The sequence below is a fragment of the Otolemur garnettii genome, unplaced genomic scaffold (assembly GCF_000181295.1).
Source record: "Otolemur garnettii isolate 467f Iridium unplaced genomic scaffold, OtoGar3 scaffold00018, whole genome shotgun sequence".
NCBI lineage: Eukaryota > Metazoa > Chordata > Mammalia > Primates > Galagidae > Otolemur > Otolemur garnettii.
In genome coordinates this window covers 7553575-7571384 of record NW_003852413.1, presented here as the reverse complement: position 1 = coordinate 7571384, position 17810 = coordinate 7553575, and the positions used below count along the sequence as shown (strand labels likewise).

The window sequence follows — 17810 nt, the reverse complement described above, 5'->3', positions numbered from 1 at the left end:
TGCACAGCGTCCCGCATCTCGGCCTGCGCCTGCAGCCCGTGGACAGCAGCTTTAGCCCCAGAGACGAGAATTACCAAGAGGTGAGTCTGAGCAGCCCTAGACCCGGACCACGCGCGCCCGGAGTCCCTGCACAATCCCTTCTCTCGGCAGTACGCACTCTCCCACGCGCCTCTCAGACCCCTTCTCTCTTCCCCGCCGCCCTTCCCCCTCTTTTCATCCCTTCCAGCCTACACGCCCCCAGGCTCTTGGCCAGAGGGCCCTCCCGTCTTGGAACCTCGGGGGCCCAGAAAACCAGAAAGATTGGAGTTAAGCCGGTGCTGAGCAGGGGAGAAATGGCTCAGAGACTGCCTTGCAGGAGGAGTGGGCTGAGTCGGTGACGGGAGTAGGGGACAGGGCAGCGTGGGGTGTGCGGATGCGCCCAGGAGTGCCTGGACGTTTTCCACCTTTTGAGGTTCCAAGACCCGGCGCTATCTTTCCGAGGCTGCGTGGCCTGGAAGAAGTTTTGGCAAAAACTGACTTGAGTCTCCCGTGTCCGTCTCCCAAGCACCCCCTCCCTGCAGGCTGGGAGCCGCTGCCATGACCTCTGCCTGGGCCCCTTCTGGAAGGCTGAGGGCTGGGGGAGGCGGTGTAGGTGACTTCGATCCAGCACGCAGAGAACAGCAGCCGCCGAGTTTGTTTCAGGGCAGGGAGGCGGCCTTCAGTCAGCCCCATCTCACACTGTCGGCCTGAGAACTCCCTTGTGTTATCAGCCTCTTCTCTTTGTCCTCTGCTTGGTCCTGAGCTGCCCCATTCCGGTTCCCCCACCCTACCTCTTCTAGGCCCTGAGTTTGTGGGGTCTGAACGTCTTGGCCAGCCACTCCCCTCATCCTGGCATTGCTGGCCCTCCTCTCGGTGGGTTTCTACACCCTACAACTGGGGCCAGGGCTCCCCAGACCTTCCTGCCCAGAGCTGCAGAGTCTCCCAGCCTGTCTCATGTCTGATCAAGCCTGCTCTGGCTCCTGTCGTGGTCACACTGAGTCAATTCCCATGTTGAATGAAAGATTCAGGGTCTGGGTGGCCCAGGATAGGACACATTTTGTTCAGAGCTATGCACCGATCTCAGGACTTTGACCCCCAGGCCGCCTCTGCCTGCAGTGTCAAGTTTTCCTGGTATGGGGCTGGTCAGGTTGGGGCAAAGCAGTGCCTCTTTGGAGGCCTTTCTTCTGCAGGGCCCAGGAGATCCTGATCCTGTAGGGTATGCACTGCCCAAGTGCCAGTGACAGTGACAGGGAGCCTAATAATAACCCCTGGTGTCCTTGGTGCCATCAGGCCCAGGCAGATGGTGCCTGCCTTTCCAGAAGGAGGGGAGAAGCAGCCCCCTTCCTTCTGTTAGGTGAGTACACCAGGGGCAGGCAGCAGTCAGCACCTGACCCAGCTCCCTCCTGATCCGTCTGCCCCTCCCTCTCCCAGATCCGTCTGCCCCTCCCTCTCCCAGATCCTTGCCTGTAGAAGTCTGAGTTCCCTGAGAATGTAGCTGCCTGGGGATAGCTCCAGGGAATCTTCCGTTCCCAAAGAATGCATGAGAAAAGAGGCGGATATGATTTCAGAGACAGCTGTGTTGTTGGGGGCGGGGGTGTCCATATGTTTTTGTGTCCATCCCCTCAACCCAATGCCCCAGATCCCACACCCAGAGTGTCTAACCGTATTTTCCTCCTCCACTGGAGGAAATCAAGAAGACCCCTAGATGAGGGTAGGGATGGTAAGGGCACTTTCCCCCACCCTCATGGCCCTAGAAACAGCTCCTGTCTGTGTAGCAGCTGTGGCTGGCACAGCCTGAGCCCTCTCCCTCCAGTCCCTTGGACAGGTGTCAGCTAAGCCAGAGGGACCCACTCACATCCTCTGCCTGTCTCCTCCCTAAGTTCTGACCCTGGCACACTCTGTGATGGGCATCAGATGGCCACAGAGGGCATCCCCTTCCCATTGGCCACTGCTCCTGGGCAGTCAGCACCTGGCCTGCCCACCCACCCCTGGTTCTGCTCACCCCACCCCCGCATCACTAAGTGGGAGATGAGTGTGGTGGGCCAGGAGGGGAAGTCTGACTCTGAGTGTTTTTTAAAGAGCTCCTATTTTGGAGTTCCCCTGTCATGTGGCCATGATCTCTCCTGGATGTCCCCTTTCCTCCTGAGCACCACTCACTGCCATAATCAAACAGTGGATCAGTCCTCTCAGCTCTCAGCAAACTTGATTGGGACCAAGCACTATGCCAGGCATGTGGTCACTGTGATAACCTTGGCAGTGGGGACTCTGGGACCAGCCCCTGGGTTTAGTGCTGTGGCAGTTTAGGGCAAGGGCTTTGCTATCCACCTGGAGGTTGGATTCCTAGTTCTTTCACTGTGTGACCAGGGGCAGGTGCCATCCCCTCTGAACAGGTATTAAATGAGACATTCCACATAACATGCTCAGTAGATGGTTCCATGGCACATAATAGGACCCAGTGATAGAGGTCATTACACGGATTGGCCTTGAGGTTCAACAGTGTGTCTCAGTGCAACACTGTAGTGATGGACAGGAAGGAGACCTCATCCACAGACACCAGTCTGGGGAGATGGAACAGAACACATACAAGAAGAGCTTCAGCCCATGCCCCAAATGTCCAAAGAAGCCGTATGGGCTTCCAGTATAGAGTGAGCGTGTGTGCGCACATGTGCACTTAAGACTAAGTAAAGATGGCTCAGAACCTATGGCTCAAGTGGCTAAGGCACCAGCCACATACACCTAAGGTGGCGGGTTGGAATCCAGCCCGGGCCCACCAAACAACAATGACGGCTGCAACCAAAAAATAGCCGGCAGGCGCCTATGGTCCCAGCTACTTTGGAGGCTGAAGCAGGAGACTCGCTTGAGCCCAGGAGTTGGAGGTTGCTGCCCAGGGGGACAGCTTTAGGCTGTGTCTCAAAAAAAAGACAGTGAAAATGGAAACAGGCAGGTGTGGGCCTGAGGGAGCAGCTGAGAGGGGCATGGGATCCTGGAAACAAGGGCAGGTCTTGAAAGTACAGAGATGGTTGAAAAGCAAGCAGGTCACTTGGTGAGGCGAGAGAGCCCAAGCACATTCAGTGCCTCAGAGTCTGAGGAAGTAGGGGCTCCCACACACTTTCTGGGGCCTTTAGGAGCAGTAGAAGCCCCCAGTCCCCTGATGGGGCTCCTCCCCCTCCCAGTGGACTTGAGCTTTTATCCCCCAACCTCTGGAGAGGCTGCCCTGGGAGCAGAAGAGGCCCTCCAGCTGAGCAGTACAGCAGGGCTGTGGAGGAGGGAGCCTGGCCTGGTGAGCTCCAGGCTACCAGGCTACCAGGAGCTTGTGTGTCTAGAGGGGAGCGGCCTGCACCTGAAGCCTGAGTCTTCTCGCCTTTGAGGAGGATTGGATATGGAGATGATTCCCTCTTCAAAGAGATAGTAAAAGGACTCATGGGTTAGCCAGTACAAACCATGTGGCCAGTGCCTGGCAGTCATAAATCGCCACAATCAGTCACTGCTTGGGAAGGAGGAGGCCACACTGGCCGTGTGTCCGTGAATAGTACTGGGGACAACAGAAAGAGCACCTGGCAGGAAATCCAGCTGTGTCTCCAAAAAAAGTGAAAAAGCCACTAAAGTTTCCTCCTTGCCCAGAGCTGGTGCCACCATCCCCATCCACTCACCCCTCAAGGGAGCCCAGACAGGCTGCACTGAGGCCCTTTCCTGTCTCAGCAAGCTGGGCATGGCACGCGTGTTAGTTGTTGCTGCTGTCAGTGTGCAGGAGCCACGGGTGTGCTGCCCGATCCAGCCCTGGATCTGCAGCCCACATCCTTGTGGGACGTGTGTTGGGGTAGAGGAGATGTTTTTAGTGTTTTATATTTGGGTGTGTGTTCCCTTTGGGGAGTTCAGGCCAGGGGAGGGGACAGAGTAGGAGCTGGACCTAGAACTACAGGACTCCCTGCAGTTCTGAGGAGGGAAGATCAGGCAGCCACCCGAGGGAGGTCGAGGTCCGGGAGGTCGAGGTCCGAGGTCCAGGATGAGGAAGCCCCATTCATTCAGCCTGACTGTTGAGTCACAGTCATCAGACAGTCACACTGAGCCTTTCCCAGCTGTCCTGGGGGGCCCCGCCCCCACCTCCTCTGAGGCCTGTTCTCCTCTGCAGATTTCCCAGGGCTGAGGATGTTGCCCTCCCTGCCCAGTACAGGAGCCCTGTGGATCCAGGAGCAGCCATCACTGCTGCTCCCAGTGTGGGTCCTGGGCTGGTGCTCCCTGCTCTGGATTTCCCATTACACAGTGACAAACCAGAGATAATGGTAAGTCACTGTGATGAGGGCAGAGGCAGAGTCAGAGCACTGATGGTGGGAGCTGTGGGCATGGTATTGGGGTGGACTGAGCAGTGGAGATGACTACAGGGCACAGCAGGTGACGTGCAAAGTTGTCCATGCTGATCTCTGCCATCAGAGCCCAAAGCCTGTGAATGTGACTCAGCTCCCTCTTCCTTACAGCCCTCCCCATCCATGCACATGGGGACTTGCCGTGTTAATTAGGACCAGAAAAAAATAATTGCCCATTAGCAAGCAGCAGGTGGGAGAAGATTCTGCTGGTTAGGCCCCCACTTGCCTCCTGCCTTTCTTCTCCCCACCCCTTTCTCCCTTCTTCTTCCCTTCCCCCTTCCTTCTCCCCCCCACCCCACCGCACCCACCACTGCCAGTGTCCTCCCAGCACCCAGAGAGGGTTCCAGGGAGGCTTCAGGAAGTGACCTGCTAACAAAAGCCCTCCGAGTGAGTTTGGGTTTCCCAGGCGTCGCTTTCACTGGGGCTGGACTGCATTATCAGTGACCTAATTGAGGCCAGCTGCCCAGCTTGGAGAGGCCCCAGGCCGCAGAGTCCCAGGCCTGCCTAGAGAGAGAGGCCCAGGCTTGCAGATGGGAGGGGAGGAGGCTTGAGAAAGTGTGAAACAGGGGAGTCTGCCACACCACCACCCCTACCGACCAGTTCCTGGAGGAGCCTTCTTTGCTGGGTGGGGCCACCTGATATATTCAGGAGGTTTTCCCATTTGAGGATAGAAGGAGAGTGGGACTATCCAGGAGGCAAACTGGAAGTAGAGGGTGGCTAGGGGGAGGCTGGACGTCAGCCATCTCCATTCTGCACAGGAGGTTCATCTGGGGTTCAGCTTATAGTCTATTTCATTAGGAGTGACTACAGGGAAGTGCACGGTCCTGAGCACGCAGCTCAGTGAACTTGTGTGTGTGTGCGTGTGTTTGAGGGACATTGTCCCAATAAGTAGTGCTCTGGAGCCCCCAGGACCGTACTCAAACTCCCTTGCAAATGTAGCTACTATTTATTCCTCCATCTCAATAGATGAGTTTCCCTGACTTTGAACTTCATGTAAATTAAAGCCTGTGGTCTCTACTGTTTGGGGTCTGGTGGGTTACCTCTGTGAGAGTCATCGCTACTGTGTGGAGCTGCAGGTTCCTTTTCATGGTTGCGTTGGGTTCCACGTGTGACTGTGACACGTTTTCTATATCTGTTCTCTTGTTGGTAGACACTCACTTTGCGTGTTTGGCTGTTCACTGCTGTAAGCTGCTGGGAACATTTGTGTGTATGTGTTGGGGGGACACGAGCCTTCCTTTCTGTAAAGCGGAACTGCCAGGTGATGGTAGACATGTTGTGCAGTGGTTTGCAAATTGTTATGGGGATCCCTGGATTTTAGCAGACGGGCCTTAGGGGCAGGGGTGCCAAGACACACTTCCACCTCCCTCAAACAGGTACAGCTCTGTACTTCGGGGCTCTGTGAAGTGAGTCAGTTTGAAGGAAAAGCAAAGCTACCAGGAAAAAATCAAGACATTGTGTTGACACTAATTCAGACATCCCAGGCTTCAAGGATGCACCTGGCCTGGGATCACATCTAGATTCAGGTCTCATTCGCTAGATCTGGGGTGGGGCCTAAGATGCTGCATCTCTGAGAAGTTCCCAGAACATGTCAGTGCCATGGGTTGCGGGATGGTGACTTCACTTTGCAGAGTGACGCTCTACAGCCCCATCTATCTTGGCTTCCTTTTCCTTAGCCTGGGGCTGCACGGCCCTTCTGTGAGGGGGCATATGGACTAGGGGCTAGAAACAGAGGCAAGGGGTCATCCGGGGCCAGCCTAGGGATAGGCTACTAATGAGTGGTCCGGGCAGGGGGAGCCACAGCCACATCCCCCTGCCATGCCGTGAGGACTTTGGTGTAGTGGAGTACCCTGATCACCAGGCCCAGTCTTCCTAACTGCCTGGAGCAGGGTTCACAGTGCACGAAGCTGAGGGAACCAGAGAGACTGTAACTGTGACATGTTCATCCCAGGTAGAGGTAAAAATCTCTCTGCCCCTCCCACATGAGGCATCTCCTCTGCCCTTTTCTGGGCTGTCCCCACCACTGCAGCTGAGAAGCCTGGTCATGGGTAACCAGTAGAGCAGCCCAAGCCAGGTCTGGAGGCCTGTCCATATCTCACAGGGCTAGACAGTGTGGGCTTCAGGAGGTGTCCACACCATGTGCTCTGTCCCTCTGGAAGGCCTCTGGCTATAGACCCCTGGCTTCCACTTGTCAGGGCTGTCTCCATGTGTGCCTGTCTCTGCACAAGTCTATTACCATAGGGTCCTGGAGTGTCCCCCAACCCTGATGCCACCACTGGCATGCAGGCTCCCTAAAACAGTCTCCCCTGACAGCCCATCCTGGGGCACTAGGGATTCTGAATCAGGAGGCCTTGAGAGCTTATAGGAAGCAGGGGGTGGCTATCAGCTCAGAAGACTGACTTCTATCCAGGTCTAGCCCTGGCTCATGGCCACCAATCCCGGTGCCATCTGGTGTCCATCTGGCAGAGTCAAGAGATTGGAGGACAGAGGGAGTACCCCGGCCTCCTGACAGACAGCAGCTCCCTTCTTGGGACCCTGAGACACTAGGCCAGCCTGAGAAGGCACCTCCCGCCCCCTCAGAATTCTGATTTGGCTGCTACCCATAGCAGCTGGGGTTAGCTGTCTCTGTCAGGATATAGGGGAAGGGACTCCGGGTTGTAGAGCCCGACTCTCCCCAGCCCTGCCACCAACACAGAGCCGGCTCTTGTATCTCTGGATGGACCCAATGCTGAGAGCAGGCACTTTTCATTCCGGGCAGAGAATGAGGCCCGGGCGGTGCGACCCTCTGCACAGAGGAGGCAGCAGATGTTCTGCACCGTCCCTTCCTGGCTGGGTCTCAGGTCCCACTCAGTGTCCTGCCCAAGGCCTCTGGATGCTCTAGTCCTTGTGAATATTCCTCTCCTCTGTCTCCCGTGACAGTTGGCAATTCCTGCCTTGTCTCTTGAGCAGCTCAGAGCTCTTCATTAGCAGGGCCTGATCCATATCATCATCATGGTGTCTGAGCTGCAAAGCAGGGACCTACCTTGGCAGCTCCTCCCCTCTGCTGGCCACCAAGACCATCACTGGTCTTTATGCCCTCTAAGCTCCATCACTTCCACCTTGGTGCCTCAGTGCCAGAGTAGGAGGAAAGAAGTCGGGGAAACAGAAAGGGTGGATGACAGACACCCAGCTCAGCCTTGATCCCACGCTCATAGCCCAGGCAGCGGGGCACTTCCAGAACCACCCACTGTCAGGCCAAAGAGCTGACAATAGGCCTGTCCTCTCTTCCAGTCACTGCTGTTCCTGGGGCTGGTGGCTGCCGTCTGCCTGGGCCTAAACCTTCTCTTCCTCGTGGCCTACCTGGTCTGTGTGTGCTGCTGTAAGCGAGATGACATGGTGCAGACCAAGCAGCGTCACTCCTGCTGTGTCACCTGGACAGCCGTGGTGGCCGGGCTCATCTGCTGGTGAGTGTCCCTCTGCACTGGGCACACAGACTGCCAGGGAACAGGGGTGGGGTCGCCTCTGCAGCACGGCAGGGTGAAGAGCCCACTGGCTTGGGCTTGAGCCACATGTGTCTTACTGATGGTTAGCCCTGGGCTTGATATCACCTCTGCCCCCCGCCAAGCCCTAAGCAGCTCATTGGCTGTCTAGCTAAGTTCTCTTGATTGAGTTCTCACAGTCTTGGTGGAAAAGATGTCCCTCTGGGTTTGAACTCACCACCTCCCTCCGGTATATGGGGCTGGTGCCCTGCTCCTTGAGCCACAGGCACAGCCCAGAAAAATAATTTTTGTAAACCACTCAATGTTACTAATAAGCTTGAACTTGAATAAACACACATACACACAAAAGATGTCCCCAAAATGAATGCCATTTTGCATTGGGAATCAGAGGCCTAGAGTGGTGATGGGAAGTCTTGAGAAGAGCCCCATGGCCCTCAGTCACTGCCACAATGTGGGTATGTCCAGCCTAGCAGGGCTGTGCCTGGTGGCATGTGGGCTATTCTCTGAGTTTACCTGGCAGCATTCTCAAACGGTGGGTAGCTCCACTCCCCATGTCCCTGTCCCTTCCCAGCTGCTGCCCCAGGTCTGTAAGGTCAGAAGAAGGTCTTACTCCAGCCAGGAGTAAGACCATCTTCTTATGAGATCAGTAGCTTTTGGTGCTACCAAGTGGTTCTCTGTTTTGGGTGAGAAAGTGAAGATTCTCCTAGCTCCCACGTGGGAGTAACCACTGCTCAGCCCGTTCCACCATGGGCAGTGTCCATACGCATGCTGTTTTCAGGAGTTATATTTTTCTTTTTCTGTTAACTAACAGAAATAAACTATTTATTTATTTATTTATTTATTGCAGAGACAGGGTCTATGTTGCCTAGGCTGGTCTTGAACTCCTGGCCTCAAGCAATCCTCCTGCTTCAGCCCGAGGTGCCGGGAATATGGGTGTAAACCACCTCGCCTGGCCTTTCTCTGCTTTGTACCTGCAGAGGCTTTTTCTAAGAGCCTAGTGTGCACCCTGAGGTGCCCCTGGGGTGTGGTCACCTCCTGGAACAGAATCTTCCACTACTTGGCAGCAGGACAGGAGCCAGACAGAGCCTGGAGAGCCTGGGTGCTCGGCCCTAGGCAGCTCACTTTACTACCACCAACATGTTCTTGATCCTGTCCTGCCTGTAGCGTGAGGCTCACCTAGGCCACAAGGTGGGCAAGATCCTGCAGTGGACTTGCAGAGGTGACAAAGCTCTGGACCCTGGGAAGGGACCCAGAACTGCTGAGACATGCAGCTGGGCTGAAATAAGAGACTCCAAGGACAGAGTTCTGGCCTAGGTCTCCTCAGAGGTAACCATGGCATTAACCAGGGCGTGCAGCTGTGTGGCATGTGCCGGGAGAGGTGAGACCCTGGGGACCACTGAAGAAGCCAGCCGTGCTTGCTGCACAGGGCCCCCTGGCTCATGTGAACTCTCACCCCAAACTTGTTTTTGAAGAATACTTTGAAACAGCGAAGAATGGCGGGGGTGGGGGCAATTCTAATAAGTAAGAATTACCTGCAATTTAGGGGAAACTCCAGGCAGGAGCGTGTGTGGCAGGATTCTTTCTACAGCATTCTATGTTGCTTGTGCAGGTGAGAGGGAGCCAGCAGGGGGTTAAGAAAACAGGCACCAGCTCTGCCTTCCTGGTCTAGCTCCGGGTCTAGAGCCAGAGAACCACACACTGGTGTGACTTGAATAACTGCAAACTAAGGGGAGCGCTGTGGAGGGAGGGAATAGGCAGAAAAGTGGGTGACCCAGCTGAGTCAGGCGTCCCTGGGTGCGAGGGACCCATGGGTGAGAAGCCCAACTAGGCAAAGGCAGGCATGAGGAAGGAGGAATGACTTCCAGGCAGAGGGAGAGGACATGTACAAAGGCCCTGGGGCAGGAGGGGCGTGGCAGAGAGAGCAGGTGCAGGGTCGGGTGCTGCTGGGGGGAGGTGAGCAGCCACGGAAGGCAGTGAGATCCTGTGATCCTGTGGAAGGCATAGAGGAACAGAGGGGACCCAAACCATGCAGGAGCTTCTAGACTGTGCTACGAATTTAGGTCTTTATAGGGACATTGAGTGACCCCCAAATTACCAACAGCCACCTCTGCCTACAGGCTGGGGGATGGAGGGAGAAGCCATGTCACCAGGGAAGTAGGATCTGCAGTGGGCCTGAAGCCACACAGCAAACTCAGGAGTGGCTGTAGAGAGAGGGTGGGGGGACCCCACTTTCCCTTCCTCCCACCTCCATCTCCTGCCAGCACCCCCACTGGCAGAAGCTACCAGAAGTCAATGGGCAGGGGAGTCTGAGAGGTTCAGTGTGAGGGGTCAGCCCCTGTGATGAAGAACAGAGGAGGGGACAGGGAGGGACAGATTGAAGGAGACTCCGGGCCAGGACTGGTCCAAGGATGATCAAAATGACCTCAGGGCAGGGAGTGCAGAAGGGGAGAGAGTGAGAGGCAGGCTGTTGGGGTGGTCCTAGGGGACAGTGGTGGGCTCACTGCAGGCAGGGACCAAGAGTTGGCTGGGGCAGTGCAGGAGGAGGAGCCGCTGCAGGTGGTCCCCAGGTTCCTGGTTTCCTGGCTGGGGGACGTGATGCCATCCACAGAGGCTCGTGATGCTGGCAGGCAGCCAGAAGAGAGGCAGACCGTCAGGGCTTGGCTTTACACAGGTTTGGTTTGTTTAAAACATCCGAGTGAGGACTCAGTGTCCAAGTTATAAATCTGGGAGTCATGTGGCAGCCACACACACAGAAGACCTGCCTCAGGAAGAGGAAAAAGTGAAGGAGAGGCTGGGACAAAGCTGCCGGAGAAGGAGAGGAAAGCCATAAGGCCACAGGGCCACAGGGCAGCAGCTTGCTGGGGGAGAGGGAGTTCTGAGGAGGGGTGGGAAATGCCCTAGACGTTGACCCAGACAGCTAGAGAAGTAAAACACTGGACCAAACAAAAGGTGGTTTTCAGAGCATAATAAAAGCATTTCACTTTCCTTTAAATCAAGTTCTAGTCAGGCCCGGTGGCTCAGGCCTGTAATGCTAGCACTCTGGGAGGCTGAGGTAGCTGGATTGCCCAAGCAAGAGTGAGACCCGGTCTCTAAAAAATAGCCAGGCGGGTGCCTGTAGTCCAAGCTACTCAGAGGCTGAGGCAGGAGGATTGCTTGAGCCCAAGAGTTTGAGGTTGCTGTGAGCCATGACATCACAGCACTCTACTGAAAGCGCCAAAGTGAGACTCTGTCTCAAATAAATAAATAAATGAATCAAGTTCTCACTGTAGGATGTGGAAATAAGATCCATTTAATGCATGAGTGGTCCACCTGTGCGTGGTGAAGCCCCTCAGTCTCTTGGTGGTACTGCAGAGGGAGGTGGCCTTCATGGTGCTTGGTAGCACAGCCAGTAGATACAAAGCTGGTGACACAACTCCAATTGAATCCAAAAAACACTCACTGGCACAGCAGGTTGCCAGACTTTAGTGCATGTGTGTGACACCCACCAAGCATGTAGGAACTGTGCTTTACGATGCACATTCCCAGGCCACACTGATCCAGTGGGTCCAAGGTGAGGGGGGCGCTTTTATCTGCACTTGAACAGGGGGTTCCTGCAGGCCACAGACCACATCCTGCAAAGTGCTGAATGAGGCCCGAGAGCACCCTGCAAAGCAGTTTCCATAGCAGATTTCCAGAGGATCCCATCTGAGATTCTGTCTTGTTTGAAGAAAATAAGAACATGGCTGGGTGTGGTGGCTCCTGCCTGGAGCCCCAGCCCTTTGGGAGGCTGGGGTGGGAAGATGGCTTGAGCCAAGGAGTTTGAGATTGCAGTGAATTACGATGACGCCACTATACTCCAGCCTGCGTAACAGAGGGAGACTCTGTCTCAAAAAAAAAAAAAAATTGAAAAGATTAGTTCAGGCTGTAATAGTGGACTCAAACCAACTAGATGAGATTTCATAGGGAAAGACTTAAATTTGGCTTTTGATTAAAACAAAACAAAAATCAGTATAACCCTATAGGAAGGAGGAGAGATTGAGCTTAATAGCAATTTCAGGGGAGAAATTTAGGGGCTGCTTGTAGACACATCCTGCGGGGTGCCCCAGGTCAGGTTGGTGGGGGAATGGAATCTAAGATAGGAGCCCCTACACTCAGAGCTGTGAATAGCCTGGACCTGAGCAGTTCATTGTGAGGCCACATTTAAGAGTGACCAGTTAAGAGTTGATTTTGGATGATGACAGGGACAGGGGTCTGAAGACCTCAGCTCAGAGAAGGACACTTGTCCAGTTTGGAGAGCAGGAAGTGAAAGGATGATATGGAAGCCACATTCCAGCATCTGACAGGGTGTCAGGGACAACCTGGGCTTATACCAGGCTGCCCCAGAAGGCAAGCCAGGACCCAGCAAGTGTGAGGTTTAAAGAGGCAGGTTTTGCCTCCCTTTAAGAAGGAACATTCTACAAGCTGGGACTTTGCAGTAGAAGAATGGTCTGCCTCATGGGTGGCCTGGAGATGGCGGTGAGGGGAAAGGTGGAGAATGGGAGGGGTCCCCAGTTCAGGAGGCGTCAGGGGAGACCCAGGGTCAGCACTGGGCATGTTTGCTCACAGACCTCAGTGGTTTCCAAGTCCACCTGCATTGGAATCACATGGGAGCTGGAGAAGGTGCAGGTGCCTGGGCTCCACTGGACCTTCTGAATCAGAATCCCTGGGGCTGGCCCATAGTCTCCCCTCTTTCAGAGTCACAGATCCAGAGGACAGTATTTTCCTATTGCCTGAATGAAGTATACCAGAGAGCCAGCCAGCCAGGGATGAAGGGCTCTGTGACTTTATATGACCCTTAACCTTTACCTCCCACCCCCACATGCCAGAACTTGGCCTCAACCCCCAGGAAAGAGTTTCTCAGATAAAGTAAAAGACCTGCCCTCCATGGGTGTTTATAGCAGCATTATTCATAATTACCGAAACTTGGAAGCAATCAAGATGCCCTTTAATAGGTAAGTGGGTAAATAAACTCTGGTCCATCCAGACAATGGGATGTTGTTCAGTGCTAAAAACAAGGGAGCTATCAAGCCTTGGGGGGTAATGGAAGAAGCGTAAGTGCATATTGCTAACTGGAAGAAGCCAGTTGGAAATGGCTTCATGCTGTATGGTTTTGACTGTAGGTCATTCCAGAAAAGGCAAAATTATGGAGACAGTAAAAAGTCAAAGGTTGGAGGGGAAGGAAGGGTGAATGGGTAGAGCAGAGGGCATCTTTAGGGAGTGGGGCTACTCTATATAATCCCGTCATGGTGGACACGTGTCCTGTCCATTTGTCCAACCTATAGAATGTGCAGCTCCGAGAGTGAACCTTCATGGTGTCACTGGGGGGTAATGCGGCATCCATCTAGGCTCAGCTGTAATGATGTCCCACTATGGGGCTGGGTTTTGACAGTGGGAGAGGCTGCACATGCACGTGTGAAGTTTACTTTTAAATAACATCATGAACGTTTTCCCCTGGGTGTTACCTTTAACCTCTGTTTGGGGTCTTGCATGCAGTGCTGCTGTGGGTGTTGGTTTCTATGGAAACAGTGAGACCAACGATGGGGTGTACCAGCTCATCTACTCCCTGGATGATGCAAACCACACCTTCTCTGGGATCGACACTCTGGTAAGGCCCCCGGGGATGCAGGCGGGACACAGACCCAGCCTTCAGGTCAGGGTGGTCATTTCCCAAGCAGATCCCAGCCAGCTCAGCTGCACACCAAGGGGCTATGTGATGCTGGAGGGCTGGCCCCCCGATCTGGGCTGCAGTAGCCCTGCCTGAGACACAGTGGCAATTTGTACTTTCTGGGCCAGGAGGGGCAGCAGGGATGGGGGTGAGAACCAAAGGAGGGGTGTGGGGTGGCTGTGAGATCAAACACTATTCATTTTCCGGAAAACGGAACACTTCCCCGTTTGTCAAAGGAGACCTTGAACATGGAAAAGCAGCCCCAGTGTATTTTTAATGTTCATTTTAAGTGCTGCATACAGAGTATTGTGGGGTACCGGAAATGTCAAGAGGAAAAAACTCTCCTCCAAAACAAGTGAAGAGCCCCATGGGTGGTTAAGATTTTGCCAGAAACCCAGCCATGTGTCCTTGGGGCTCTGGATTGTGGGCCGGGACTCCAGCTGGGGCTCACAGTGAAGGATTGTGCTGGGCTGGCCAGAGGAGATGTCTGACTTTTAGGGGGAGGAAAAAGCTGTTCTGCTGAGCCTCTGGCTGAGTGACAGAGACAAATGGCAAGGAACCAGAGTTTTCTCAAGTTTTGACCTTGGTCCCCATGCCTCCCTCACCTTCTCTCGAAGCCCCCATATCTTGGGCTGGTTTTCCAGGCAGCCCCACAGCCCTGGGTGACCCCTGGGAGCAGGGCTGCAGCAGAAAAGGGAAAGGACAGCGCTCAGGGAAACCAGTCCTTGGACATGCACTCTGTCCCCTGCAGAGGGTGGGTGACAGCCCCAGCAAAAGGCACATTTGTGTCAAGCAGCCTCTGCCCCTAAATTTAGCCCTGCCCAAGAATTTGTACATTGTCCTGGCATCCTCTGGGAGAGGAGCCGACCTGGTTCGCCCACTCCTGCTCCTAAGCTCTTCTAAGGCCTTAATCCCTCAGTGTGCCCCTGGGGGGGGGTCACCTTAAAGAGACAGCTGTGCTGTTCCTCTGTGCCTAAAACAACTGGGGGAGGACACCCCAGCCTCCAGACCCAGGGCCCAGCTCCCCAGCTCATCTGGCCATTGGTAACCGCCAGGACCCATCCCTGGGAACCTGAGAGCCAACGTTCCAGGAGTCTAGATGCTGGGACAGCCCTTTGTGGAGGAGGAAGGTGGCTGGGATGGAGGAGCTGAGGAACAGCCTTGTGTAGTGGGGCCTGGCCTGGCTGGGGGAACTCACCCTCTGGGCACCCTACCCTCACCCCAGGCCTTGGTGGGGCAGGGCTGCAGTCATTGTCCTGGACTCTGCCTGTCTTCAGCCACCAGCACCAGGACTGCTGGAGGAGAAACCTGGCTTGGCCCTGCCCAGCCCAGGAAACCCCAGAGGCCTGGCTTCACTGGCTGAGGGAAACTCCCAGAGCCACCCTGACGGGAAAAGTTCAAGTCCTTATCCCCAGGTGAGCGCTGTGCAGGGGGGTGAGGTAGGAACAAGCCAGCCAGGCCAGGGCCATCCGCTCTGAAGCCCAAGAGTACTCCAGGGCCAGGTTTAGACATTTAGCAGCAGCACCTGCTCTACAAAATCCCGTGTTCCCAAAGGGAAGGGGTTCTGTGTCCCTGGAGATCAGCTTTCAGCCTCTCCACCATTACTTAACTATGAGGACAGGAGTCCCAGAGCTTTGTAACGGGAGCTGCTTCTGGCCTCTGGGGTAAAACAGGCTGCCCTCCAGGGAAGGCAGCAGACCTCAGCAGGTTTCCCAGATCTGTGGGGTGAAGGGCATCAGACAGATAATGGGGAAAGCACCTGGCAGATTACAAAGTGCACTCCAGCTGGGGTAACACTGATGGATCGGGAGTGCTACTGTAGTAATTACAGAGATCACCCCGCAGTGGAGGGGAGGCTAGGATAGGGAGGCCATGGTCCTAGAGGCAGGGTAGGGGGGACTTACGGACAAGTCAGGAGGCTTGGACCTGGGCCTCTCGGAGCCAAGATCAGGTAGCTGGTAGCCATAAGAGGCCACCAACACAGAGCTGAGTGGGTCCTGCTTAAAGACCCCCTTTCCTGGACCAGATGCCCCATACCTGTGCCCTTCCCCCTAGAGGAAAGCCTGTGCCCAGGTAAGTAAAGGCCTGGAAGGGTTCTGGGTCAGTGCAGGGAAGATGAGTTAAATGCAGCTTTTGCACCTGAAGGCCAGGAGGTGCACGATTATTTTGAATAACTGATTAAGCTGGCATAAGTGTTCATAAGTAATCACCATTAGTGTTTAATTTGCTGTGGCTACTATATGAGGCACCAAGGCTTTCCACCTGGGGAGGGGCAAAGATGCTGCCTGTGCTAGCTCTCCTGCTCCCACAAGCTAAATGAAGGCGGGTGTCCCCATGCCTGCTTGCTGGCTGCCACAAGTTGAATAAAGGGCATGTTGCAGCTACCTTTGGCTCCTTGGTTCTTTTCGGATTTGTCCAAATCAAGTAATTGGCACTATAGTCAGCTGCATGCCCCGATTTAGGGAGTCAGAAAGGAGTCATTTGGGAGTGACAAGTGGGTAGAGGCCTTACTGTGGATCAAGTGGCCTCATCTGGCCACCTCGTGAAGGGGCCCTGTTCACCAGAGACTTGTGTGTGTTTGTACCATGTGTCCTGGCGGGCAGTGTGGCTGCTCTGGGCCCTCTCACTTGAGCCAGCAGCAGACCTGTGAGCCGCCCTTATGTGGAGAAGCTGCGGACAGGGAGGTTACACTGTTGCCCCCAGGTTGAAATGAACAGAACCGCAACCTAGGCCTCCTGGTCTCAGCCCCTCACCCCCTCCACCCCCATTCATCTGGCCTGACCGTCCTTAAGAGTTAAGTCCGAGGAGCTTCCTGCCTCCCAGAAGTTTTCAAACTGAAGCTTACATCAGAATTTCTGGAAGGACTTGTTAAACACAGAAGGCAGGGCCCTACCCGTGGAGTTTGCAATTGGGTAGATGGAGGGGAGGGGCTGAGTGTGGGTGTTTTTAATGATTCCCACGTGATGCTGAAGCTGCTGGCCCAGGGACCACACTTTGAAAACCACTGTTACATCCTTCAGTAAAGTTCCCACCACCTCTAGCTTGTCCCTAACCCCGCCCAGCCTGGGGAGCTGACCTGTCCCTCCTGTTCTCCCGGAGAGGGTGTCCACTCTGGGCAGAGTGCTGTGCTGATTCTAAGGAATCAGGAAGACTGGAGAAATGGGCTCTGAGAAGATCAGTGTTGTAATTCTTTTGTTTCCTGTGGAAAACCATCAGGAAGAAAGAGTGTCTGACAAATGTCCATTGTCTTTTTTTCCTTTCAAAGAGAGATTAAAGAAATAAAAAATGCAAAAATAGACCAGGTGTGGTGAGAGGCCAAGGAGAGAGTATCCCTTGAGCTTAGGAATTTGAGACCAGCCTGAGCAAGACCAAGACCCCACCTCTACTAAAAATAGAAAAAACTAGCTGGGCGTTGGGCCCGGTGCCTATAGTCCCAGCTACTGGGGAGGCTGAGGCAAGTGGATTCCTTGAACCCAGGAGTTTGAGGTTGCTATGAGATAGGCTGATGCCATGGCACTCTAGCCTGGGCAAGAGAGTGAGACTCAAAAAGAAAGAAAAGATAAAAATGTGGAATTGTAGAAGAAAAAAGTGGTCTTAGAAAAAGTTTACAGGTAATTTTTTAAGAAGCCCATTCTTTTGCAGAATACAAATAATTTTAACAGTCCTTTGCTTTAAAGTTTGATATAATATGGAAATACAACAGCCTACCACATTTATGGGTTTGCTCATAATATTATCTTTTGATACATAGCAATAGTGTCATTTGTATCAGTGGTTCCAAAGCTCTTGTAGCTTTATCTTGTTAAATGGAACAGGGAAGTTTATTAGGGTGACATTTAGTGACCGAATGTGCTTTTGCGTGGTTTGGGGTTTTTCCCTGTGCTGTTGACCCTGCACAGTGCAGAGTCTATACTCTGGTTCTCTTAGTCCTTAGCCCGTTCAAAAGAACCAAACATAAGCCAGAAAACGGAACAAGCCGCTGACATTGAAAAAACAAAGCAAAATGAAACAAAGACAACCATTCTCTTTTTCTGGAACCAGGAACTCCCAGTGTAGGGCAGATAAAAAGGCCACAAAGTTGACATCCCCATAATGTATCTCGTTTGCCCCGGGAGTGGTATCTATCTAATCGCCTGGTTGCTGAGTTTCCCTGGAAAGTTTCTGCCCCTTCCCCTGTGCTGTTTTCATCTCCCAGACCTGTGGGAGCTGAAGGCTGCGGGTGAGGATTAGCAGCGCTGCCCTCTCCCAGCCAGCTGTGCTCTGCAGTTTAGC

The 17810-nt window shown here is 54.1% G+C and overlaps 1 protein-coding gene across 1 annotated transcript in view; it reads left to right on the top strand.

The window, feature by feature from the left end:
- Nucleotides 1-11729: 11729 nt before the first annotated feature.
- The window catches only part of TTYH2 (tweety family member 2), a 22709-nt gene continuing 16628 nt past the window's right edge, over nt 11730-17810 (top strand). Inside the window, exon 1 of the mRNA XM_023511015.1 lies at nt 11730-13478. Within this exon, the coding sequence (XP_023366783.1) occupies nt 13311-13478 (168 nt within the window). The 5' untranslated portion in view covers nt 11730-13310. The remainder of the gene's footprint in view (nt 13479-17810) is intronic.